At 44.8% G+C, this 26,300-nt stretch overlaps 1 protein-coding gene across 1 annotated transcript in view; it reads right to left on the bottom strand.

The window, feature by feature from the left end:
* Window positions 1-776: 776 nt before the first annotated feature.
* Window positions 777-26,300, bottom strand: part of LOC149329851 (uncharacterized) — a 38,263-nt gene continuing 12,739 nt past the window's right edge. The window contains exons 3-16 of the mRNA XM_089560580.1: window positions 22,350-22,454; window positions 16,854-16,928; window positions 14,201-14,338; window positions 11,791-11,853; window positions 11,625-11,687; window positions 10,152-10,178; window positions 9,997-10,053; window positions 6,356-6,382; window positions 6,215-6,271; window positions 5,209-5,268; window positions 5,067-5,135; window positions 4,651-4,710; window positions 3,858-3,914; window positions 777-1,124 (exon numbers count right to left, since the gene is read on the bottom strand). Coding sequence (XP_089416706.1) covers window positions 966-1,124; window positions 3,858-3,914; window positions 4,651-4,710; window positions 5,067-5,135; window positions 5,209-5,268; window positions 6,215-6,271; window positions 6,356-6,382; window positions 9,997-10,053; window positions 10,152-10,178; window positions 11,625-11,687; window positions 11,791-11,853; window positions 14,201-14,338; window positions 16,854-16,928; window positions 22,350-22,454 — 1,017 coding nt within the window. The 3' untranslated portion in view covers window positions 777-965. The remainder of the gene's footprint in view (window positions 1,125-3,857; window positions 3,915-4,650; window positions 4,711-5,066; window positions 5,136-5,208; window positions 5,269-6,214; window positions 6,272-6,355; window positions 6,383-9,996; window positions 10,054-10,151; window positions 10,179-11,624; window positions 11,688-11,790; window positions 11,854-14,200; window positions 14,339-16,853; window positions 16,929-22,349; window positions 22,455-26,300) is intronic.

Here is a 26,300-nt window from a genome sequence, read left to right as displayed (position 1 = left end):
GACGTCAGTGCACGTTAAAGAACTCCAGGTGTTCGAAATTTCCGGAGCCCTCCACTACGGCGTCTCTCATAGCCTTAGTCGCTTTGGGACATCAAACCCGGTAAAATATAAAAAAAAAACATTTTACTCCATGCAGTAGGCGACTCTGGGCAAAGTTGTTCTGTAATGCAAAATGCATAGCAGTTTGAAAATGCCTGTTGTCTTCGGAACCATTGACCTGCTGTGAAAAAAAATCTAGGGGATGCATTTACAATTCATCTGCAAGTCGAATGAAATGTATCATTCTATATGAATAACAAAATCACCGGATAGTTACGAGTGCGTAACGAAACTTTCTGAGCGTTAGCTGTAGTGCGAGAGCAAATAATCTTTCACAGACAGTTTATGGAGTTTACCGTCCCAGAGCGACTCAGGCTATGGGGGACCTTTTCACCGACATGTTTTTTCCTTAGAAAGCCAGTCTGCCAGAGGTAAATTCAGACTTGTCCACAACAACGAGTACTACAACGATGCCCTCCTCTTGGTTTAGGCGTGCTTTGAACAAACACCTCCCACATCCTAGGCGGACGCCCAAGCCATTAGGCGACTAGTCTCCTTCGTACCTCCCTACATCTTCCCTTTTCCTTTGTTCTGCTGTTCCTCCCACTTAGATAACACTTTCTTCCCATTTTTCCTCGTGCATTTCCTGTGGCCCTCCTCCTCCTCAAAATCGGAGAGGCGATTTCCCTCTGTCCAGGTGGCAAGCTTCAAGCAGCACGCTGCGCTTCAGACTAAGGAAGGCTATGAAGAACAGTTTTATTGATATTTTAGACTCCAGCCTCTTTTACTTGTATCCGCTCCTTCCTCGTGCATTTCCCGTGTCTCTCCTTGCTCTCAAAATCGGAGAGGGGATTTCCCTCATTCCAGGTGGTAAGCGTCAAGCAGCAGGTCTTGCTGCGGACTGAGGAAGGCTCTGAAGAACAGTTTTATTGATATTTCGGACTCCAGCCTGTTCTACTTGTATCCCGTGCCTGAGGGTATGTGCCAAGGTCGCGGCTCCTCTGGAAAGGCATGGCGGGCAAGTTGTCGAAGCAAGCTTGTAGGTTGTCGTGGGAAGTTTTTAGGTTGGAGACGATTTCTCTGAGCTGAAAATTAAAAAAAAAAAGAACCTGTTATGCAGCTTGGCAGACGTCAAAATTATCGAACTAATATTAGTGAATCCATATAGCCCAGTATAAAACGCTCGCAGGCGTGTGTAACTTGCAGAAAACTATAACCACTGGTACTGGTCATCAGGTGCTTAAAAAAGATCTACACACCAAACGGGTGGGGCGAGAGTGAAACATGAAACTTTACTTGGAAAAAGCAGTGTCTATGATGTTTTCAAAAAAAAAAACAAAAAAACAAAGAGGCTATGCATGATTACGTTACTCCCTAATGCAAAATTATAACCCAGCTGCGATGCACAGCGGCTAAAATGTGTATATTAGTTCGATAGCAGTATTAGTAGCACACGACGACGATGCGCACTGCACAACGCCAGAGAGCGTCGCAGTTCAACACAAGGCGTGGTCGGCAGCGGCGATAGCCTAGTGCTCCCATTCTCTGTAGGCTCACTGTTTTGCTTTATTGAGTCTTTAGGACGTCCATGAACGATATTAGTTCGATACTAGTATTAGTTGATGAAGACGACGATGTGCAATTCACAGCGTGAGATAATGTGTATATTAGTCCGATATCAATATTAATTGCAGAAGATGACGTGCAATGGACAACGTGAGAGTGTGTTGCAGTTTAACGAGAGGCGTGATCGGCTGCTGCGATAGCCTGGTGCTTTTGGGCAGTGCCTAGCGGTGCTGGTCTGTTCGTGGCGTCGCGGGTTCGATTCGCAGTCGGGGCAGTGCCTATTTTTATTTACAATTTATTTATGGCTTGGCTCGGTTGCACCGACGCGGTGACGGGGCTCAGGCCGTTAAGGGGTGCTATAGAGCTGCGCTCTAGAAAATACAAGAATCCAGCGAGTCTATAAATCGGACAATCTTCATAAGAGTACATGAATATAATAAAATAGGCGCCTATTTTACTTCTTCACTCCCTTGGCATCAATATTTAGAGAATACTGTTGGGAAGGCCTGCATATCACTAGGATTTCTGCGCCGAAATACGCCTTCTTTTCCACCGGCTGTCCGTAACCCTTTCACAAAACGAATGCACGATCGGTTCTTTATAATGCGTGCACTTGTATGAGGTCTTCCTGCCATGAATGATAAAAAGAAACTGAAACAAGTTAAATTATTGGCACTTTACTATGTTTTAACAATGTGTGCCAAAGGTCGAAACATTGCCACCTTAGCATAAAAATTCATTAAAATAAGATTTATCAGACCAACGCAGAGTGAAGCTTCGGCTTATATTGTTCCACAACATTTTCTGATATCGGACTACCACGTGAAACACATTTTCAAGCAGTATTACGTATTCGCTCAGTTAATGCACAAAAAGACTTTACATCTTACAAACAGTCCTTTTCTGGTCTATATCCTGCCTATATCCTGTCTATATCCTATCTACATCCTGTTCATATCCTGTCCATATCGTGTCCAGTCTCTTTGTGGCGGAACGCCACAAAAAGACTGGAAGGGATATGGACTGGTAATAACATGAAATTAAAAAGCACTAGCATCGCGCCTTCTTTAAGATTACTTTTATATTCGATGATCTATACACACACCTTTACCAGGACTCGTGAGCTCATTCCTGAAACACACGCATGCTCACTGCAGCCTACATCACACATAAAATTGACGTTCCGTCATTCGACTCCTATCGGAAAAAAGAACTGGTTACGGACACAAAATATCTTGTCATTCACTTTTTGTTCTCAAGTGCAGCAAAATCCTCTTTTCAAGTGTCGTTCTGAATATTCTCGATATTTATCCAATAACTGCGCGCCCGAACAACGACGCCACATATAACCTGTCGAAAATTATCGGTGGGATATGGGCTGAGACCTTCGTTTATCGAACTATCGCAAAAGTATGAAGCGCTAATGACACTGTCTGTATCAATGCTAAAAACATAACCATAGGCAAACAACAATTAAAACGCACATCTTAAGGCAGGGAGCCGTTGAATGTGTTCCGAACGCCCTTTGCTGGGGGTGCAGCTTGTGCTTCGTAATCCCTGTCTCTCCTCTCAGCATGGCTAAGGTTGCTAAGACTGCGAGGTCAAGCCCGACCAGCAGTGCCAATGCTTTCGATGCACGATGCACGTTTACATGCACGATGCACGATGCACGTTTACACGAAAACAGTGGGCTGACACTTTCATTTAGTGAAAGCAAACCGGGTTATAGCGGCGCTACATTCCTGTCCACGCAATTTGTGGCAGGCTGCTTGACGTATGATGGGCTAAAGACGGTGGCAATATATGGAAACAATAAGAATTACAAAACGGTCACTCAGGAGGATTCTAACTGTCGGCTCCCTTTTCTCCCGTTGTTCGACTCTTCACTGTTATCATGTGTTCAAATATCTCTGGCTATGTAATGAAATTTTCATTGCTTTTTCTGCTCGCGAATACACTATACTGAATTAGATGCCCACTTACACGATGTTCTACGGGACTGCCAGCTGTTTAAAACAAATAAATAGAAACAGCGCCTCAAGGTTTGTGTTCGTGGCAGGGAATTAGGTTTAACAATAGTCTCCATTCATGCACGAGCTGCTGTGGACGCAAAAGCATATCAGAACTGCTTTTCCTTCGCGCCACGCGGTGAATCGCACAGTCAGCAGATTTTCAGAAAGTAAGCTCCCTAACTTAAGCTGCGGCGTCTGACACCATAGTACAACTTTTGAAACGTGAACGTTGACACTTACGCGACAGCCTGCGAGATAGGATTGCTCCGCGCTGTGTTGTGATTGCTTGAATTCCTCCTGCAAAGAGAAGATTCGTGCCCGATGATTATATGAAGATGAACCTCAATGCAATTGACGATAAGGGCTTCACTACTCGGGACGCGGTTACACTCAATACTTAAATGCCTTCCGAAAGAAGAAGATTGGACAGCCGTCACCGTAGCTCTGTTGGTGGAGCATCAGACGGTAATTCTAAGGTCGTGAGTTTGTACACCACCGGTGGCATGTGGTTGTTTCTTCTGCTTTCTAATCAATTATCTTTAAAAATTGATTACTCTATGAATATCCTATTGACGAACACCACAAAAAAAGGAAAAAAAACATTCCCTATTCTTGGTTTCGGTGACTGTTGGTTGCCGCAATATGTGCCATAACAAGCGCCTCTTTTCCCGTCCCATGTCTGCTCTAGACGACCTTTTGGCTTAGTGACTGTCTCGTTGTCTTGCATCCTTTCGTTCCACTCTTTCAGAAATGCCGCGGCGCACATTTGAAAATAAACCTGACATCGCATCGGACAGGCAGCGTAAAAAATCGTCGAAATTACCAGTCAGTTTCTCTACGGGTAGAAAAGCTACCGTGAAACTCCAGCCTTCATTCATATCGGTACTCTAAAGTGTGTGGTAGATATCTTCTGCGGGAACTGGCCTGCTTTGGAGGTATCTATTTCATTTCACTATGAAAACAAAGAAAAAGAAGAAAAGACAGTAATTTCCTTGCCAAGAGAACGTGAAAAATGTTTACAACTTTTGCTTACTCTCAATTTCTCGATTTCTGCCGAAATACTGTCCATTATATTCTTCTGTGCTGCTTCAACCTGCGGAATAAATGAGTATGCGAGAACTTCTTTAAAAAAAGACGAAGAAGATTATTCCTTTGAGTGGCGACAGAGAAATACACAACACTACTATCAATATGTATGTTGTAGCGAGGTTTCGAAGGCCCTTCATTAGTTATTTGACCTTGTCAGACTTAATGTGTTTAAGGATTTGTTCCTATTTGAGGAACTTCTTGATTATTGTCTCTTTAATGTCTCTTGACTTCAGCCAACCATTAAGAGCCTTCAAACGAAATTATCGAGCGTTCCTATTCTCCTCAAATATAATTTTAGGACCATAAACGCAACATGCGGGATTTTCCTAACTGCTAAGTAGAGTTGAAGGTTGATCATACCAGGTGCATCCTTTTCTCTGACCGTTCGGTGATGGTGGACATAGTTTCTTGCTGAGAGTTGCGCATTGCCTGCCGGAAAAAAAATGCGCTCCTGTTATTCGAAGTCAATGGCCTTCGCGAGCCGCCAGGTAGGTAGCCTTACCTTTATATAAGACATTGTAGTTTCTAACATTTCATTCTGTTTTTCGCACCGAATTTTGATCTGCAAAATAAATTTTTACATGTTACAATTTGCCCTCTTCGAAAGCTTTGTACTGCATACGCCTGCATTTTTTCTCGCTTAGGCTCAGAACAGAGGCACGAACTTTTGTAGAACACATGTACGTCACCTTGAGTATATGCAGTGTTAAATCAGCGATGTGATAGAAATAAATGCCTCATTTCCTATCGAATGACGCTGTCATTTACTGACAATTTATCAGTAATGTGTCGTTATTTCTTTCTACACCTTAATATAATGCTCCTTGTAGCTTTCAGATAATATATTCAGATGCCATGTACACAGGAATCGGCTCAGTCGGAAAATTGCTGAGCGCTTGATGAACAAATTAATTAGGGATAACAAGATAGCTTGTTCATAGAAGGCATTTTTCGATCAAATACGAGGTGTGATAACTCCGGGCGACCTTCGAATAATGCACGAACGCCCCTGCTTATTTGATCACTGTGATCACTTGGATGGGATCATTAAGCTCAGGTTAGAACGCTCATACCACGCCAGCCTAACAACCATGGCAGCAAGATATGCTATCAATACATTTCTCAAGGTTGATGCACAACGTACGGGAAAACACCTCTTACATCATTAGGTGAAAAATGGAAAAAAGTGCTTCAAATAGAATGAAACCTTTACCTCTTCTGTTACTTTCAAGGAATTACATAATTAAAGTCGAAATAAATGACGAGGCAATAGAAAAAATGCTGAAAACTTTTTTTCAGGATGACAAAGCACCGCTTCTTGCTATAAGCACTTCCCCCACGCCGGATGAAAGCACAGGCTGCAAATTTCAGACGGATACCCGTCCACACAAAATTCGTCCCTACCTGCCTTCATGTTAATGCATCTGCTTGATGAATTTTTGAAAGGGAAGCATGAATATGCCTTACTAATATCGCAAAAGCACAAACAAGTAAAACTGATGCCTCACACTGCTCATGTCAGTTTGAATGGAGTTTATTGTCTCCATTAGCACTTGATCGTCGGCCTGCAAAAATCGTGGCAGTCATGAGAAACACGAAGAGAACGCCATAAATGCTACATAGAAAATGACGCATGTAGTTGAACTCACTTCTCGTTGCGAAAGTGCTTCCTGCAGCTGAAAAAAGAAAAAAAATGTTATAATTTACATCTGACGGGTCTAAAACCGTCCGCTGCTCAACTGATCATCTGAAATTCTTAGTGTGCCCCAAACACTGCTAAATATATTTAAGCACATGTTATTTGCCTCCTAATGACTTGCGAAGCGGGAGAGAAAGAACAGCAGCATTGCAGGTATGGATACGTCAGACTGCATTATTACCACAACAAAAGGTTCATTGGAAAGCGGGGGTGGTAAGCGAAAGACATGTATGCTCCAGCGACTGACAGCATCAACAATTAGTTGCAAGTTATTTGCGCAAACGCTACGTTCCTGCTTCACCGATGCGCCACAACCCGTTCAAAAATTTCCTTAGGCCATCTATAGACTGTCCACAGTCCTGTCAATAAAGTCTATAGCTGTTCTTTATAGAAATTTTATAGATTTGGCTATAGTTGATAAAAATCCTATAGGCAATCTAGATGTATGGCAGTCCAGTTTTTGGTGACTATTGTGCATAGACAGGCTATGAACTACGAATATGCTTAAGAAAATATCCTTGGAAAAACATTAGAGTCTATACGAAGTCTATAGAAAGTCGATAGATCATTTTTATAACGGTGAAGCCCTCCTCTTAGGATACCCACAACTACGTGTTCCCATTTCGTGCCGGAGACACGTCGCGCGCTGGACTGCTTAAGAAGGTACTAATGCTGCGTCGAGAGAGCCCAAACTATCGTGCGTGATCGTTCTGTTGAGCAGAGCGAACATCACATTCCGGGTGTAAGTGCCTTGTATTGCGTTCTTCTTTAACTGTATTGCTCAAGTTGAATAAAAAATATCTCCAGAGCACAGTCCATATAAGACACCCTAGGAGAAGCAGCTCATCTAAGCCAGTCAACTCAAGGCCTCCCAGCTAAATACCCTCCCCAAGCACCAATGGCACCCCCGCATACTTTTCGCACAGTATCTTTCCTTTGTTCCTACCCGACTGCAACTGCCGTACCCTCTCACTCATTTCCTCGCCTATAATATGTGAGGAAGAGTAGTGCTACTACATCTACTGCTGGGTTTAGTAAAAATAACCACGGAACGGTGCTGTGTGCTGCTGAATTCGACTTTAGACATGCAATTTGTGCCTCCGATTTATCTAAAAGAAAAGAAACACTTCTAGATGCTTCCCATCTGCAGAAACACAGGACAGTATGAACTTTTTTGGAAATTATCCGAAAAACATTTCACGGTGACATCAGTGCTTGCTCGTGCCAGACTCTTTCGAAGTGAGCCATCGCTTAAGCACGCCAAACACCTACTGATTTATTCACACTGAACAAACACTTCATCAACGAAATTTTTTGCATGCTTTTGGATAGTATCTCTGTGGTTGCGTTGCTTTTTTCAGAGCAATATAAAGGAAATGAATCGTAACTAATGCAATTTAATGTACAGAGTTAGAACTGCTATGTTAGCCTGAGAGCTTGTTGAAAGTCAAATCAAATCAAATCAAAATTTTATTCGTCTGTATACGTACACATTCATAAATTCTGATCTGCCTAAGCACATTTTGCTTGTTGGCTGATCAGGCAGCCGGTGGAGAAATACCTCCATATGCATACATTACTTGTCTAAACACTCATACTAACATAGAAAAACAAAACACAAAATAAACAAAAAATTTTGAACACAAAATTGCACATACGAAAGAACTCAAGCTATACACAGGGAAATACATTTGCACACCAATTTCTCATGTCAGTCATCATCCTACGTTTGTTACTTGCAATACATACTCATCGGGAATTTCATTAAATAGAGCCGGTACATAATAACTGCGCATCTTTTTAACATAGTTTGTGTAAACCCGTGGCTTAAAAAAATGTTCCGTTTTTCTCAAGGTCGCATCTTTTTTTACGGGAGTCTTATATTCATTTGAATAATAATACTGTGTTAACACAACAAAGTGAAATAGTTCACGAATTTGAAGGATGCCTACTCATTGTATCTCTCTTTCATGTCAACCGAGTGTAGTTATGTGCCGTACGATATAGTGTTCACTATTCTTTTTAGGATAGCGTTTAATGCTTCTTTCTTGTATTCGGAGCAGTTACCGTATAGAGTAATGCCGTACTTTACAACAGGTTCTGCTAATGCTGTATAGATCAGTCGCCTAAGATGGAGCGGAGCTTTACCACGAAGGTGATACATCATAGCCGAAATGGCCCTTATCTTTCGAGAGAGGTAGACGATGTGGTCGCTCCATGTAAGGTGTTGGTCAAAGTGGATGCCCAGATACAGAACTGTTCGCTCTATTTGCATAGCTTTACAATTACACTGGTAACAATGGGATGTATGAACATACAATGGTTGGTTGAAAGCAACAATTTTATGAGGGTTTTTAAAGCATGTCAGTTTTGTTTTGCTCACGTTTAAAAAAATGAAATTTTGCGAGAACCAGTCAACGATTTCACTTATATCTGTTTGAAATGACTCCACGCCTGTACGATAATCAGTAGCTTCAAGCGCTAGCGCTGTGTCGTCAGCGTATTGAAAAACGTTTGACTTAAGCTGTAACAAACCCAAATGGGATACATATATGTTAAAAAGTAGTGGGCCAAGTGTACTTCCTTGAGGTACACCGAATTTAACATTTTTTAAATCTCCGTGCGTATTATAAAGCATCACACACTGCAATCCACCTGTAAAATAATTGACAAAAAACTTGTTAAAATGACCGCGGAACCCAAGTGAGCTTAATTTTTCGAGTAGTAGTGTATGGTCTATTGTGTCAAATGCCTTAGTTAAGTCCAGAAATAAGGCTAACACGATGTGATTATTTTCTAGTGCATTGTAAACATCGTCAGAAAATTCTTCAAGAAGTGTAGTCGTACTTCTATTCATTATGAAGCCAAACTGCGCATCATTGTTCAAAGAGTATTTTTCGCAGAATGATTCCATAACATATGCAACATGCTTTTCCATAATATGTGCTATTGATGACAGTATTGCGATCGGCCTATAATTTATAAACTCACCTTTCTTCCCGTGTTTATAGTTTTGTCTGACAACCGATATCTTAAGTTCTTCGGGGATATCACCAGTTTCGAATATACCATTCAATATGTTCATAAGCACTTTTTTCAAAGCGTCAAAGTTTCTGCAAAGATCTCTCAGACGAATGCCATCATACCCAGGTGGATTGAACTGCTTCATTCTGCACATAATGCTCCATAGCTCGTCCACTGATATCAGTGGCAGATATGCAGTATGCACACATGTCCGCTTCGGTCGATGTGGTACAGGCCTACTGACAGCTATGTTCCGCAACTTTTCGGTTGTGTGTATAAACACGTCATTAAATTTATCACACAGCACTTTCACGTTCTCTTTTGGAAAATTCTTTTTTACTGCTTCATCAACGGAAGCCTTTTTCTCTCTACCCATCAGTTCATTGGCAATTTGCCACGTTTTCTTTCCGTCATGTTTGTTCAGTGAAAACTGTCGTGCGTAAAAGGATCTTTTCGCCAGTCGCATTTTCGCCGTTACCTGATTCCGCAGTGCACGGAAGTATACTGTATCAGGATATCTTGAAATCGATATAAAATAACCGTGAGAACAAGTGAGGCAAGACTTACTTTCGTCACGTGAATGTAATAGGACTCTATTTTCCTGGATAGGTTTTGAATCTCGTTCTGCAAAACACGTGGTGGTAATTAACAACCAGGACCGAATAATAGCATTTTTGCACATATTTTCGCCCACATAGCTCAGTTTGAGCAGGGTGACTCACGTCTTTTTGACCAAGTGCTTCTTCTAGCTGAAACGGCAACAAAAAAAGCGATAAAAACTGACAGCTGGTTTTGAAAAATGAAAAAAAAATGTATAGTCGGCAAAGAGATCATTTGCGCAGCGCTAAAACACAGCAATAACAGTGGAGCTTAGGGGCCCTAGTAAGGGAGCTTCTACCTGTCTTGCGCACTGTGCGCGGTAATCAATGTTTCCAATTGGTGCAAAGGAACGCTTGAAGACAGGGCTCCCATTCGAGGAAACACGCGAGAGCGAATCACGTGACTCATCACATGCTACAACTGGCGAGGAGGAGCACGAGTTTGCACATGCGGCGCGCCTTCCGTTAGAGGTCAAATCTAAGAGCCAGATGACCTTCAGGATCTGCATGGATCTGAGGATCTCACGATGGATCACAGGATCTGCCCTAAAAGAAAGGTATGCCATAGTCTGCACACAGACAGTATATTTGCTGACTCTTAAAAAAATAAAAAAATAGTGGCGGATAGAATCGCTCGCAAAGGTATTTCTACCTGACAAGTTCACGAAATATAAAATATTATTGAACTACATAAATTGCGCAAAAATTACATATTGATGTAACAGGAAGCTGAATTGGGCGCAGCCTAGTATCTGCCACTATTTCAAGTGCATCAAACGCGGAACGTTAGAAGCAATGCACATGCGCAGACAAATTTAGGTCTGCCTGTTGTCAGTAATGTGAGATTTAACCACATGTGTAATTTTCTAGCGAAAAAAATTTTACAACAAAAGCCTGTGCGGCGCAGCGTACTCTTACAAAGCGTTTGAGTGCTTCAAGGTATTCCATAACCCCTTAGTTTACACACTGAGGAGCGCCTAGCAATCAGCTTGCACAGCGACAACCATCAAACCGAGTGCTCTAACCACGATACATTCTCTGTCGAGCCCGCGCAGCAGAGACCACCGCTCTGAGCTGCTCCAGCAGATGGAGACAGAGAAGGTGACTGGCATGTCTTTAAGAATTTAGACCCGCTTTTATGGACGTCGCTTTGCGTGCGAACCGCAGGTGCGTACTTTTCGTGTTGCGCCAGAGATGGCCAAAATTTATTAGCCACAGCGGCGAACGCAATCCCGTTTTCTGAATTATAAATACTAATATGGTTATTTCTGATCACCAGCTACTAATTTCTAATTGCAACTAGGCCCCAATGTGTCGTAGTTAAATAGTTAACTATCAGAATTTTCTTAATCACTTCAGTGGTTAACATTACTCGCCAATTTTCTGGTGTCCGCGAACACTGGCCTTAAAAAGTGTAACTTAAAATTAGTGGTAGGTCGGCCACATACACCTGTGATACGTAACGGTTCTCTGCCTATTGGGTAATGAGCTCGGGGGTACTAACATAACCTTTTTTGCTAAAAAAATATTTTTGTAAGCAGCAGTGGTGGCTGAGTAGTGAACTAAGAACTGTGCACGGTCGGCCGCTCCACATACTTCGGCAATTTTCTTTTGTTGATCGCTGATCACTGATTGGGATCCTTCCCACAGCTGATAAATCTGCAAAATAAAAGGCAAGGACGGCTTCAAGACTCGCGGCGCAGCTGCTTTTTTTTTTCTTTCAGGAAAAATAGAAAACTGCACATCGCTAACGCCAACGTACCTTGGTTATTTCAGTTTTCATGGTATTAATCTCTCTCAGGATTTCAGTGCGGTTCTCTTCGGGCTGAAAAATGAAATGAACTGGTCACATAACAAATGTGTAATTCTATGAAGAAAGACTGACAGATGTATTTGATTTCTCAGATTTAAAGAAACGCTCAGCAGGCAACTTAGTACCTAGTAGAACTGAGAACTTAGTACTTAGTACTTAGTAGAAACGAAGGTGTTGAAGCAGCAGATATGGGCAAAATATTTAAGTAAATGAAATAAAAACTTGCACGTCAGTCCGTTCAATATAGTAAGACCGTTATAGTTTTATATAGTTTCCTCCCGCTGTCTCCCATTTGCATGGAAATTTTCACAGTATTTCGCCAAATTTCGGCGTCATAGTCTCCAGTTTTTGATCTTCCAGGTTCACTATCATGGAGATGGCCGTTAGAACCCTTACATTTGAAGAACCAGTACATTCCTTCGGAGGCACTCCGCCAGTTTGTTCGGTGTCAACCAGAAGGAAAGTATAGATACTTGCTGGAATGTAGACCTTAGGCGAAGAGGCCCAAACAAGCCTCTCCTGATGGTTAAATTAGCTGTCGGTAAGGAACCTTTGGGCCGGAAACTTTTTCGCCTTGCACGCGTTGCTATCAGGATAGACAGAATTATAATCAAGTAAAAAACTCACAACCAAAAAATAAAAGCGCGAACAGCGCAGATAATTAGCTTAGTACAGATTGCGGAGGGTGCTGTCTAGTAGTCTTGGTATCATTTTGCCCGCCTTCCTAGAGTGCAAAAGTGAAGTCTGGCTAGAAGAAGATTCCAGAAAAAAAGAAAAGTACAGAACAGCTTGCAGGTTGTTCAAGTGTTTCATACTCCTGTGTTCACAGAAAACTGCATTACATAAGAGAGAAATCAAGGTATGTAATATGTATCATTTTTATTCTGAACGACCCAAGGTCCCACCGCGGTGCGAGAATATTTAGAGCGTTAAACCTCTTTAGATTAACGTTTTTTGCTTTTTATTTACAGCAGGTCGCTTGCTGTGCAACGATGACCCGTATGTAGCCTTTTCTATATGCAGAAGGTGCAGTGTAGCACTAAAAAAAAAATGCCGCACGGGACTACAAGAAAGAGGCGAGGACTTTCTCATGTCTGCGCGTTCCTTATTCCACTAGTCAGCAGTTGCGCCGAGAGAATATCTACGAAGCATAATTACTGAGTCCGACTCTAAAATTAAAAACAAAATGCTGCTTTCTTTAGACTTCGAGAGCGTTTGTTTTAGTAGTCCGTTACAGCTAAAAATTTAGCTTTTGCTTCCGCAGCGCAATGTGTGTGAAACAAAAATAAATCACTGCCAAAGAATATAGCGGTTGTTCCTACTACTCACACAAATGATTTGTACACTCGTGTTGACTGTAAGCATTGTAACCACGGTGACATTTATTACAATTAGCATCTAAACGAGCATTTAAGTATGACGCAGTTACATTGAAAACACCCGCAATTCGGTGTGCCAAGTTTGTCATCAATGTCGCAGTGCCAAGCTAGGCGGAATCTTATTAGAGCGATAACGTTTACTACGAAGACATGAGCAATCATGTGAAGTAAGTTTTCAGCTTTCTGCTGGCATTCATACTTGCTATATATGGCCCATACCTTTGCAGAGTTTTTTAACGATGAACTAAACAACAGTAACAATCGCTAGTTACTTTCTTGTGTTTTAATTTGAAATTTTCCGAAGAGGTATAATTGGCAATGGAATTATAGGCAGTGATTTTTAAAACTTTTTACAGTTTCATACGAAAATGTGTGGTTTAATGGTTTCATGAGGTTTAACGTCACAAAGCGGCTCAGGCTATGAGGGAAGCTGTAGTGAAGGGCTCCGAAAACTTAGACCACCTAGGGTTCTTTAACGTGCACTGACATCGCACAGTACACGGACCTGCTGCATTTCGCCTCCGTCAAAATTCGACCGCTGTGGCCGGGATCGAACCCACGTCTTTCGGGTCAGCAGCCGAACACGACAACCACTGAACCATCGTGGTGGCCTATAGCGAAGAATAGTCATTTGAACAGTCTCAAGGGGTCCTAGTACTGTATATAATAAAATTATAGTGGGGCATCGGCACATTTTACGAATGTACAGTCTTTGTCAAAAGTTTAGAGCCCAGGGGGTTTGCTTCTAAGCCTCGCAGTGGGACTCCTGCAACATTCGTGGTAGTCCTACCCATTGGAGGAGGCAGGACCAGAAATCTTCTTACCTTCAGCAAATTTGGAGCGCTGGAGATGCATTACGGACCAGACAGTGTGCTTCAAAAGCAAACCCCCTGGGCTCCTACCTTTTGACAAAGGCTGTACCTCAAAACCACTTGTGAGGGTGCATCATAGAAGTAATGCAAAAAAGCGAGGACTGCTACCTTGGAGGACAAGGCTTCGTGCCGTCGTTGTGGAAGGAGTTTGTTATCTTTTTCTCGGCAGTTTTTCAGATGTTGTGATATTTCCTTCCTGGTCATCTTCTCCTTGCAAAAGGGGCATACGCTTCTCTTTTCAAAGGCCTGCAAAAGAAAGAATAAAAGCTGAGGACTCCCGCACTACAAAAAGCAGAGTGGTTTGTTGGGCGAGTTGGTTTGCCATATTGAAATATACCTGCGCTTAAAAGACACGGACTGAAAGATAGAGCGCTATGTGTGTGTGTCTCTATCTTTCAGTCCGTGTCTTTTAAGCGCAGGTATATTTCAATACAAAAAGCAGTGTCTCAAATTGCAGGAGTTCGCGATAGCACCCATTTTAAGGACGCTACAGTGTAGTTTGCGGTTACCAGATCAATTAAAATCATTCCGTACGCGTTGTGAGCTTACTTGCTAACAAGAGGGCCAATTCAGTGATTCATAGCAAACTCCTGAACGCGGACGCAGATCGAATCGGAATGTTTAAGCTAATGGTATTTTTCCAATGCGCAAATGAGGCCCTGCAAAGGGCTCCAACCCGTCTAACTGGAACAGTCACAACAGCACGTCTAGCTGCAAATTTAACTTAGCAGAAGAAATCATAAATAATTTATCCCGCATTAAAGCAGGCTAAGAAACGAATTGGAGCAGTTATTCTTAAAAACAGTGGCTTTGAAGCAAAAGGCGGGATAATTCAGGAATTCTAGTCGACATTAAAAAAAAAAACACGAGAATCTTTAAATTAGGCAAACGTTGCGAAGCGCTTCACCTTATCATTGACAAACCTATTCGATGCTTCAGTGTGTGCAATTTCCTCAACAGCACTGACCAGATGCCGCCGCGGTGGCTCAGCGGTTATGGTGCTCGGCTGCTGACCCAAAAGACGCGGGTTCGATCCCGGCCGCGGCGGCTAGAATTTCTTTGGAGGAGAAATTCTAGAGGCCCGTGTACTGTGCGATGTCAGTGCACGTTAAAGAACCCCAGCTGGTCGAAATTTCCGGAGCCCTCCACTACGGCGTCTCTCATAGCCTTAGTCGCTTTGGGACGTTAAAACCCCATAAACCAAACCAAACCACTGACCAGATGGAAATTATGGGAGGCGAAACGAAATTATTGCTGGGGCTTCTGTAGGCATTTTTAGATACCAGCATAAAATCCGGCTAGTGAGGTGCAATCGGAGTCAACTAAAACGCGAACAGTGCCGCGATGATACGAAAAATAACTAAAAAATATCTGCATTTGAAAAAGAAATGCATGCGGAGTCCTTTAAAAGTTCGCCGTACGCGGCTAAGGACCATCGATTATTGGTTCATGTGGCTTAACGTTCCAAAGCGACTCAAGCTATGAGGGACGCCGTAGTGGAAGGCTCCAGGTAATTTCGACCCCCTAGGGGTCTTTAACGTGAACACCACACAGCCCACCGGCCTCTAGCATTTCGCCTCCACCGAAATGCGACCGCCGCAGACGGGATCGAACTCGCATCTTTCCGGTCAGCAGCCGAGCTCCATAACCACTGAGCAACCGTGGAGACTGCACCATCGAAGTGGTTTGAAACACAGCTGAGGCAGCAATGAGGAAAATTAGTTTCAACTACCTCGACGTCTGCTGTTTTTACGGCTACTTAAATGATAGTACGTTTTTTTTTATTGAGCACCAATGGAATTACTTTCGATGATGGAAAAAATAAAAAGCACGCATTGGTGAACACCTAAACACCAGTGTCGCGGTCTGACAGTGTTGGATTCATGCTTGAAAACCTTTCCAGACAATTAACATGGAAGATGTGAACATGGCAATCACGATATAGAATCACTTGAGCGCTGACTAGTGAAAGTAATGTTGAAACATATGAGAATGAACAGATATGCGTTCTTTGTATTTTTATAGTTACAGAACATCACTAGCGAGAACCCAACAGGCCACTACTAGTGCAAATGCTAGCTCGTTGTTTTGGTCTTCAAGACGAAGTGATGGCTGAATTGAATTTAATGAATAAATATTTTAGCCGGAGAATGCTTTCACCATAAACATGAGGCGATGATTTCTTCTGTTGTGCTTTTGTTTCAGAGCTGGCCGCCGCAAACAGCTGCTTTAGGTGCAGTCAGTTTACATTTTCCCGCCACAACAACCTGAAAGCGTAGTCTGCGTTACTACGCAGTCAGTGTGGATGTATTACTCTCAGGATCACATTAATACCACGAGCGCTTATGTTATATGCTCAACAAGAATTGTGAATTAGGGGGATTTAATTAACTTTCCGCCGCTACACGTGGGCACTGAGGAGCGCCACAGCGGTGCGTTACGGAGTGATTAGAACATCTGGGTTTCTTACACGTGCGCACAACATACAGGCGTCTCTCTCATTACCAGGAATTCTAGACAAGCTCTTCTAGTTTTCTTGGCTGCCAGTTTCAACACTGAGAAATAGCGCGTTCACATCAACCTTGACGCGGCACTGGGCGGAGCTTTGATACGAATTCTTGGTAGTAATTTGTCCTGCATGGAAATACGGCTACCGCGGGTGGGATCGAACCTCCCAACTTGTTATGGGCAGCCCAACGTCAAAACCACTGATCCACTGCGACTGGTATACTCAAAATGACTATTGCTAAATGTTCGTTACCGGTACGGCAGGTTGGTGATCATCGTCTTTAGTAGCGTCGTCCTTTTTGTTGCAAGAGCACCACTTAAGGTGAGTCTGGAAGAAAGAGGGCAAGATCAGATAGTCTTGGGAGGAGTACAAAGTGTTTTTGGCAGCGGCAAAAAGGCAGTGACGCAGAAGGGACATAAGAAGTACTACTGGGGCCTTCAAGAAGGGACAACTTTGGCTCTGTTAGGTACTTCGTCAAAGAGAAGTAACTTAACCTGAAGGGCTGAAGTGCAACCACAATGAAATCTCAGAAGAAATCTGGTGGGAAACTCAACCATGTGCTTTCAAACAGGTGATGCTTCTACAGTTCATCGATAATGCAGCTGTGTGGCTGATGTTGTGGATTATTTATTGTAATTCTCCAGAAGTTGAATGCAATTTTTCTAATAACGACAATGAATTCTAGCTCACAAATTACTGTGCTGCAACCCATCTTTCCTGACAGCGTACAAAAAAAAAAACAATCTCCAGTAGGTTTTATTAGGAACTTTCCAGAGAAGCTAGTCAGGATGTATAATGTTGTCCTGCAAAATGCCTCAATAAAGAGGCCACCAGACACAAGCAATCTGCCGTTACTTTCGGGAACCTCTCCCAAAACAGCATAGGTAATTCGCCCAATATTGGAAACGTACTGGCAAATGTCGGTCCTACAAGAGACCACAGTGAAGCCATTCATTTGCAATAATGGGCCGATTACCTGTGGTGCTTTGGTCTCACCTTGTTCTCTTGGCGTAACGGCTTCTCTTTAGAGTGCGGTGCTTTCGCTCCAGAATTTATAACGAGTAGTCTTCCAAGGGATGAAGCACAAAGCTTAGAAACACAAGTTAAGTTTTCTTGCCCTGAGAAAATGCTTAAGCAAAGAAATAAAAGCTGTGTTCCGTACCAGAGCCGCGGAGGCTGCTATCAGCTTACCGGCCACTCACGCAACCTTACAACACAATAACCTATTCACAAGCAACATACCGAAAAATCGATGAAGGGAGGATTACCCCGCTCGCAGCGCCTATTACCGGTAACACAAAGCTCAATGCAGAGGTCTAATACCTAGTTTGGGTAATTAGTTCTCAAGGGGGGGTGGGAAAGGGTTTTAATACACGGTCGCCCGAGCATTTTCGCCCCCGATCAATATTTTTTCCCGGCCAGCTAGAATACTAATAGTCATAACATATGCATAAATACCGTAACACCGCAGACTCGAACGTAGAAAGTATCCGCCTCCGGTTGAAGGCCTCAGAATCCTCAGGAAGTTTTCCTCACGCTACTTCAAACTCAGAGCTTTAGTCCTTCGTGTAGATTACCCATCACGTAACCAGAATCATTGAGTGAAGAATGCCAGTCCTGCTGGGGAAGGCGGAAATCAAACTAATGACTCAGCCAACGACTGAAGGGTGGGACGCGGCTCTATTCAGCTCGAATATCGTGGACCAGGAGGAACTATTTGAGACAGAACGGGCAAAAGCAACAGCCTATGGAATACCGCAATAGGGACACTCATCAGTTGCTCTCCCAAAATGGCAAGCAAACATTTTCACCATCACCGCAGATCAGAGTGTATGACGCAAAGAATCGATGCGTTCACTTTGAGACGGATTGCCAGCGCGTGTTGCCGTTCTCAAAAAGTACTCCGCCCACTCACAGAGAACGGACACATCATCAAAAAAAAAAGATGTTGCTCTCTGAGCGAAATGCTTAGCTGAGAACATTTTTGCACTGCCAATGTAAGACTAAGGCAGAGTGTTTCGCTAAGGCCTGCACTAGTTTTGCAGCATTACTGTTTTCTGTGTTTTCCAAGAAAAGTAGGCAAACGTGACATAGAGCAGGCTGCCAAATCAGCGTAGTTGTTTTGCGCAGCATCGAACGCGTTCCTCGAAACGGACAAGGAAGGAGAGAACGAGCTTTTTCAGAGGTCACAAGGCTTTAGTCTATAGCGCCCGGCGACGCTATAAAGCGCAGTCGCTCAGATCGGTGTTCCCGCGATAGAAGAAAATAAAGATGATAGCGCGTGCTCGGAGCGCACGCCCGGCACTGGCAGTTCGGAACTAGAAGCCTGCCACGCTGGTCATCTTACTCTGGTGCTCCGCTGCGACCCCGCAAATCCTCAACAGTGGTGACTCGGTGAACCGTGCCTTCTATCCCAGCGGCGTCCTAGCATGGCGTACTGGCAGGACCCAAGTTTCGGCCCGCCGCTCCCAGCGTTCCGGCCTGCAGGCGTCGGCGGGTGGTTCGCCCAACTGGAGGCTGCGATGTACCTGAACGGCATTACCATCCAGCCGTTTAAACACGCCATCCTTTGCGACATCCTCCCGCCCGACCTCCTGCGTCGGCTCACCTACTCTGCCTTCGGCTGCCGGCCATACGATGAGCTGCGTGCGGCCGTATTGGCTGACTTCGGCGCCTACTATGTTCCGCCGCCACTCTACGACGCAGCGGACCCGTTTTCGCCGCCGCCAGCCTCTGGCCCTGCACCGGCTTCGCTCGCGCCCACTCAGCCTTCATCAGAACCCGGCCCGCCTCAGCAGCCCCTCGCCGCCTCGCCGCCACTCCTGCACAGCGTTTCTAGCCCGGCCGTCCCTCTCGACGCCACACCAGGTGGGATCCGCACGAGCTTCGCCTCGCGTCCTGCTCCCACTACTATCCTACCCGCGTCTCTGGTCCTGCCTCCTTGCGCTTCAGTGGCGTTGTCGCCAGAGCCTCCTGCAGCCAAGGACGACTCTGCGGCAGCAGCCGTGCCGAGGCTTCCGGCATCTCCATCTACCTCGTCACTACCGCCAACAGCTCTGCCGGCCTCTGCTGCGAGGTTGAAGCCGACGCCCGCTGATGCTAAAGAGCCCTCGACAACGACCAAGCCTGCTTGTCACACTCCCAGCCCCTCAGAAGGTCCGCAGAACACTAATTGTGGAGGAGGGATAACCGCAAACTTGACAGGACTGAAGATCGAGAAGAGGACAGGACGAGCGGTATTCTCGATCTTCAGTCCTGTCAAGTTTGCGGTTATCCCTCCTCCCCAACATGTCTGACCAACTGGCCCAAAGCTTCCCCTTGTTGAACACTAATTGTCATCAGGAGCAGGATGAGAAGGCCAACCCGGTGACAGCAGTAACAAGCATGGCGGTTGCCACCAGCCCCACTTTACCTGAAAAGGTTCCTGACCCGGCGTCAGCGCTTGCTCTCAAGCCCGACCAGTCCACTGATGTGGGCTCTTCTTGCTCTCCGCCGGTGTTTCCATCTTCAAAGCAGCCTGACACCGCTAGCTGGGCCGCCACCTCATGCCCATTCCCGCCACCCACAGCCGACCATGCCCACCCGCAACTCAGCACTGGCCAGTTACTCCGGACTGTCACTCCCGCTTCACCCAAGCACCTGGCATTGAGCCCAGCAACCTGCTCCGGCATCGACACAGCTGTCACCGTTGTGTCGACGGTCACATCACAGCTGCTGTCAGTCCATGGAGCCGTTTCATCCGCTCCTGTGCTTGTGACCGCGTACACGGCGCGTCAGATTCCCATCGACATCACCTACAACGTTCCGACACTGATGACACTTGTGCCAGCGGGCAGCACTACAGTCGGTGACGGCCCGACCATGGCCTCCCCTGCCCCCATGTCCATTGTCAGTTCGGCACCCTGCATCATTCGCCCCTTGCGCAGCAGGCAGGCTCGTCCACCTGAGCCCGCGCACTCCACCCGACAGCTCTTCCCGGCCTCTGACATGAACTTACCGAACCTTGTAGCAACCCAGTGGGGACACTGTTTCTATAGCCGCCTGCTCGCCTTCCGTGGATACTGCATCTCTGCCCCGTCGTCGCGTACATTTCGACGCTCCGTCTAGGCGGGGGGCCCTATAGCGCCCGGCGATGCTATAAAGCGCAGGCGCTGAGATCGGCGTTCCCGCGATAGAAGAAAATAAAGATGGACAGCGCGCGCTCGGAGCGCACGCCCGGCACTGGCAGTTCGGAACTAGAAGCCTGCCACGCTGGTCATCTAATACCCCTGTCAGACGAGCAAGTTTAGTGTCATTTTCAACTAGTGACACTCGCCTGTAGTGTCATTCGCATCGTGTCACACGATGAACTTTAATGACACTCGCTGCTGAACGCACTCGGCAAGAAGTGAGTTTGGGGAACTCACTTCACTTTTCCCGAGGGGCGAAGTGTATAGCCTCGGTAGCAGCGTTTCGAAATTAGAATACAACGTCGGCAATAAAAATGGCGTTTTATTGAACGCAGCTAAATTTTTTTTGCCCTCTTGTTCATGTAAACTTATTTGCGTTGCCATTAAATATATATACTGCACACATTCCAACATTCTTGTTTTCAACTGCAATAATTTTTTAGGCAGCCGCAGCGGTATGGCTATGGCGGCTAGCGTGGCGACCGTAGCAACCATCTGCAACCGTTTCGGTGTGACGGTGCAGCCGTTACAATATTGCACAAAGCTCCTTGATAATCATAAAAAAGTGCTTGCAGTTTGCAATCTAGTGTACATTAACTGTACATTAAAGCTTTGAAGCGCGAAAAGTAATATTTTTTGTGCCTTACTTGAAAAGCCATCGTCACCACCATCAATTCCGAATGACACTTTATTTTTCCGTGTAGCAGCGCGCCCCGAAAGTGTCACTCGTTCTGGAGAAGTGCACTTCGTGAAAGTGTCACTAAACTTGCCCGTGTGACAGGGGTATTACTCTGGTGCTCCGCTGCGACCCCGCAAATCTTCAGCAAGTCTTTTGTACCCAATGATTAACAGCAAAGGGCGAGGCGTTGCAATACACAAGGGACAAGGGGTTGACAACCTCGAAAATGGGGTTAAATTGTTACTGTGGTCAACACTGCTCCTATGAAGGCGTCCGTCAGAAATTTCCAGGTGACGTTGGCAACTTTTAAACGGCGTAGCAGGGCTAATACGAGAATCCCGAACCTAAAAACTTCTCAAGGGGTGGGAGGCATCCTTCGTACTTGTGATGACCCTGGTATCTTTATGGGCATCTCCAAGGGCGATAATGGGCTGCTGAAAAGCAGACCCTTTGGCCTGGGAACTTGTGGCTTGCCACCAATATTATTTGACAACACTGCGTGGTGGGGCTGAATGCATGATGCCGTGTACAAAACGATTCTTGCATATCGAGGCACGTTATGCAATACAGCGACATCTGATATGTTGCAGCCATTAGCTGTTGAGAATATGTAGATATTTATTGGTGTATTGAGGTCTGGTTCTTCATCCACAGCTACTCCTACTGTGCCAATCCCAGACAAACGCAAGGACTGACAAAATACAAGCGGTGACTTCCAGATAACGTTTTAATACACACACAGGCATTTATATAGCTTCCATATAGGCCCGTACAGTCCAGATGGGCCAGTTGTACTTTTGTGTCATATAACAATAGAACGGTTTCGGCAGCGAGGAAGCTAGAGCAGCGAGTGAGCATCGAAGAGTTTTAATAAAATGGGAAGCAGTGAGCCATTCTTACCTTGAGTTCGCCGAAAGGTATGTGCACAGGTTTCCCCTCGACTGCCATCGGGCAGATGATCTTCATGTTATCAATTCGCAGTGTTGTCGATCTGTCTTCTTTGAGCTTGAATGCAAATAATTGACATTAATCAGTGCTTATATTTCTTAATGACCATTGAAATGCAAAAATATATAACATAGCTGGTTAGGCAAAAATGCAATAAAGTACCTTCCAATAAAAAAATAAAGTTCTGGTTGGAATTGAACCAAATTTAATACTGGTCTTGGTATTGGCGCCTATAAGACACTTATAACCAGCTGAAGTTGCCCTCTACTGAAGATGACCAACTGAAGCTGCACCCAATATATCGCAGCCTTTTTCAAAAACGCCGCCTTCTCCGGGAACAAAGCTTGTGTAAGCGGTGAAAGGTAAGAAAGAATGGAATGCAGGTTTCGACGGCGCCGGTTATTAAAAAAAAAGCAAACTTCGGCAGAGCTAAGCCATTTTTTCTGGCACGCATCTCTTAGACAGAGCTACACTGCCATTCACTTCCAGACGACGAACACGGAGTAATTTTTGTTTTCGCGGGAGTAGTTTAAAACGCGTAGCAAAAAAAAGGAACGTTCCATTTTAGAGCTCACTTCTTTGGCGCCCGTTTCTGCGCTTCGCGGCGCTGTCGTTGCCGTTGTCCGTCGTGACCAGCTCCGCAGCCGGAGCACCGCGCTGCTCTAGTTGCGCGAGCTCCTCGCGCCATCTCCCGACAACTAAATTGCTCTCTTCGCTCCTCCTCCAATGCGACCCCTGTGCGACGGCAATGAGAGCGCAGGATCGGTGGCGGCGGATCTCGATATGTGCACCGCCCGAGCCGAAAGGCATAGCCGCCGCCGTTCGCCACTGCGACCCACCTGGCTATATAAAAAGCTTATTCTCTGCCAGTTCTTTCTGAGCCATGAGCGAGGCAGCCGGGGGAAATCCTTCGAGTGCCACTGCTACTAAACGAGCTGCCAGAGCAGAGGCCCAGCGCCGTCGCTGCCAGAATCCAGAGGTGCGTCCCGCCGAAGCAGAAGCATACAATCGCCGCCGTCGAATTCTTTGCCTAAATCAATCGAAAACCTGAAACAGGTGATGAGCTGCGCTCAAGTTTCGCCTTAGGAAGTAACGCAATCGTCGGCAATTTTTTGAAATCGTTTTCCTGTTAATGAATACGTATTTTGCTTCGGAGCAAATGACGATAAAGATGGGGAATTTTTTTTTATGGATAACAAAGACGAGACCCTGTTGTTCTCGTCTTCCTTTAAATGATAAATGAAGAGTATAATGAGCTCAAATCAACGAATTGTAGCTTCAAAACAAAAAAACGTCGGCGGTCAGTCTGAAGAGAGAAGGTGGTGCCTTTTAAGCAATATTTATACACATTTAATTTCCTTACTATTATATCCGTATGACGTCAATAATCGCATTTACATCCTCCTTACGTAAGCAGCGTGACAACTATTGCATATATATAGAGAAATGCACCGAATTTAATCAAACCCCCTTGTACGGCCTTCATAGAAAATGCATTTGCATCGTCCGTCGAAGCCTTAGCCGTCACGCAGGCATTGCGGAACCAGGGTGCAAAGAGGCGCATATAAACGTACCGGGAAGTATAATCCACCATTATAGAGGCATGGTCTCTCCCATACAGGAGGTGTTCAGGACATGTACAGGAGATGTTCAGTGATCTGGATAGGGAAGAGTTGAGAATAAAAACTGGACATGCCTTAGAATTCTCATGTTCTGATTACACAGCATTGGCAAGTAACAAGGTTGTAAGTGGCATAGAATGATGGAGGACCTATCTAAGGAAAGCTCACCAGAGGGGCTAGAATGTATTATAACGAAATTTAATCTAATCTTTCATATTCTCAGTAGGGCGGGGCAGTTTATGATAAGAAGAAAAGCACTGGAAGCTGCCCGACATAATCTTAGGGCAGATAGTCACCGCTTACGAGGGATAACCGAATGAAATAACCAAGAGAGAAAGAATTAAGTAGAGTACATTTGGCATGCCATGAATTCTTGGTGGCAAGGACTGATCAGGCAAAAGGCATTTCTCCATTTTTTCCCTCGTCTCGACCACTGTCTTGTAGTATCGTAGCAGCCATGCTCAGTCACTGGTGAAAGAAGACGACGATCCCGAGATGTGAAACTCGCTTGCACACCGAACGCTGGATGAGTCTTTTCCAGTTTGGATTTGCACCAAACCCTGGCCAATCCCCCACCGTGGGTATTTGCCGTCGTTTTAGAGGCAACAACAACACCGAAAGCTTGGTCTGGACACTCGTCGAACGTCGCGAGTGACCGAAATTCAGCAGAACCAAAACCACCTTTTACAGTCTGAATAAGAAGTATCAATCTCAGTCTCGCCAGTAGTGACTAGGGTGCCTCGATGCCAGCGCTGCTTTTCAGGGTGGGGACAGCCTTTGTATCACCCTGCGCCGCCTCTCGGCGCCATGTTGGTTCTTTCCCGCCGGCCGTCGACCTCAACGAACCTGCGCGCGTGCGTTCTGTTTCACTGTCCTGGTGGCGTTGTGGAGCGACAGCTCGTGTTTTGTGTAGCGCCTTGTGATGTGCGTGCTTGTTAACAAAACATGACTGGCTCTTGTGTCCCTCTGTGCACTGGACCGAACGCGAGAGGGCAACGGGTATTTAGTTTCCCCCGCGACTCTGAACGAAGGAAGGAATGGGCAGCGCAGTAAAACGCGACAACTGGGCACCGACGGACACAACGAAAATATTCGAGGTAAGGTACATGATTTTGTGACACAGCGTTAAGATTACGTCCCTTTCTATTCATTTTAATTTTCATAAAGAAGCAGAATGTAATCTTGGCGTGCCTTTTGAAGTAATAAGGCGGCAGTATGGTGTGATCGGTTTGACTTGTTACAACAGCGTAGGTTTATACTAGACGGTTGTGAACTGAGCTTTTTTTTTCTAGCTAGAAGTGTCGGGGAACTTGAGAACTTGTTTCTTTGATGAGTTCGTTTGTTGGTTTGTAAAGGCATTAGTAGTTTATTTGTTCGACTCCGGTGTGCGTGAGGCAAGTGCATTACGATTCTGCTTTCTGGTTCGTCGTACAATGACACACTGTGGTTGGTTTGCCATTGTTACAGCTCCACTTCGAGCAGGATTAATTTGAATCGAATCGTCAGGATGGACGACGGCTCCTCAAGTGGAATGCCTTGCCTGCTCTCTTCGATTTCAGGCGTACGTAAATCTGAATTTTTTTTTAACTATCAACGTTGTGTGAAATTTCTAAACAGTGGAGCCATATTTGAAGTGTTTTTCCCTTTCTTCTCTTATCAATTCTTGAATGCAGTACATGGTTCGTGTGCAAATTTATTGCTGTTGTTTTCCCCCGACTACAGTCGTTTAAGGTTTCTTCGCGCATGTAATGTGCATATTTAACAAACAAAATACGTTTAACAAAACTTACAAGCGAGTTGAGCGGTGCAAGCATATATTCATTTTGTTTTTATGTATTTGTTGCTTTAATTGTTAGCAGGCTTTTTTGTCAAAGTTGCTGTCCTCCATTTTTTTCACCATGAATTTATGTATAATGTCCTGAGACTGCACAAACTTCGTACAAGATTTGAAGCTTCAGCTAGGTGGTTTTTAGATATGTTTTGATAATGCATAGATGGTCTGGTTTGGTTATGGGCTTCAATATTCCTGGGCTTTAATATTCCTGGGAATATGGGCTTTAATATTCCGCGGCTTTTTTTCCTTTCGCCTCAGCCATTGTACATGACTGAAATAAATGCACTGAACTGAAATGAACTGAATATCCCAAAGCGACTCTGTCTATAAGGGGTATAGATACTTATGATCAGTATATTATGTTTTGTCAGCTTCCCCAGGAGCAAACCAATATCGAAGCAAAATGAAATGCCCTGCGTGGTACTGCGTGCTTTGAGAGATGAAACT

This window comes from Amblyomma mixtum, chromosome 9 (genome assembly GCF_055824585.1).
Source record: "Amblyomma mixtum isolate Tamu chromosome 9, ASM5582458v1, whole genome shotgun sequence".
Classification (NCBI taxonomy): Eukaryota; Metazoa; Arthropoda; class Arachnida; order Ixodida; family Ixodidae; genus Amblyomma; species Amblyomma mixtum.
This window is presented reverse-complemented; position numbering and strand designations above follow the sequence as displayed.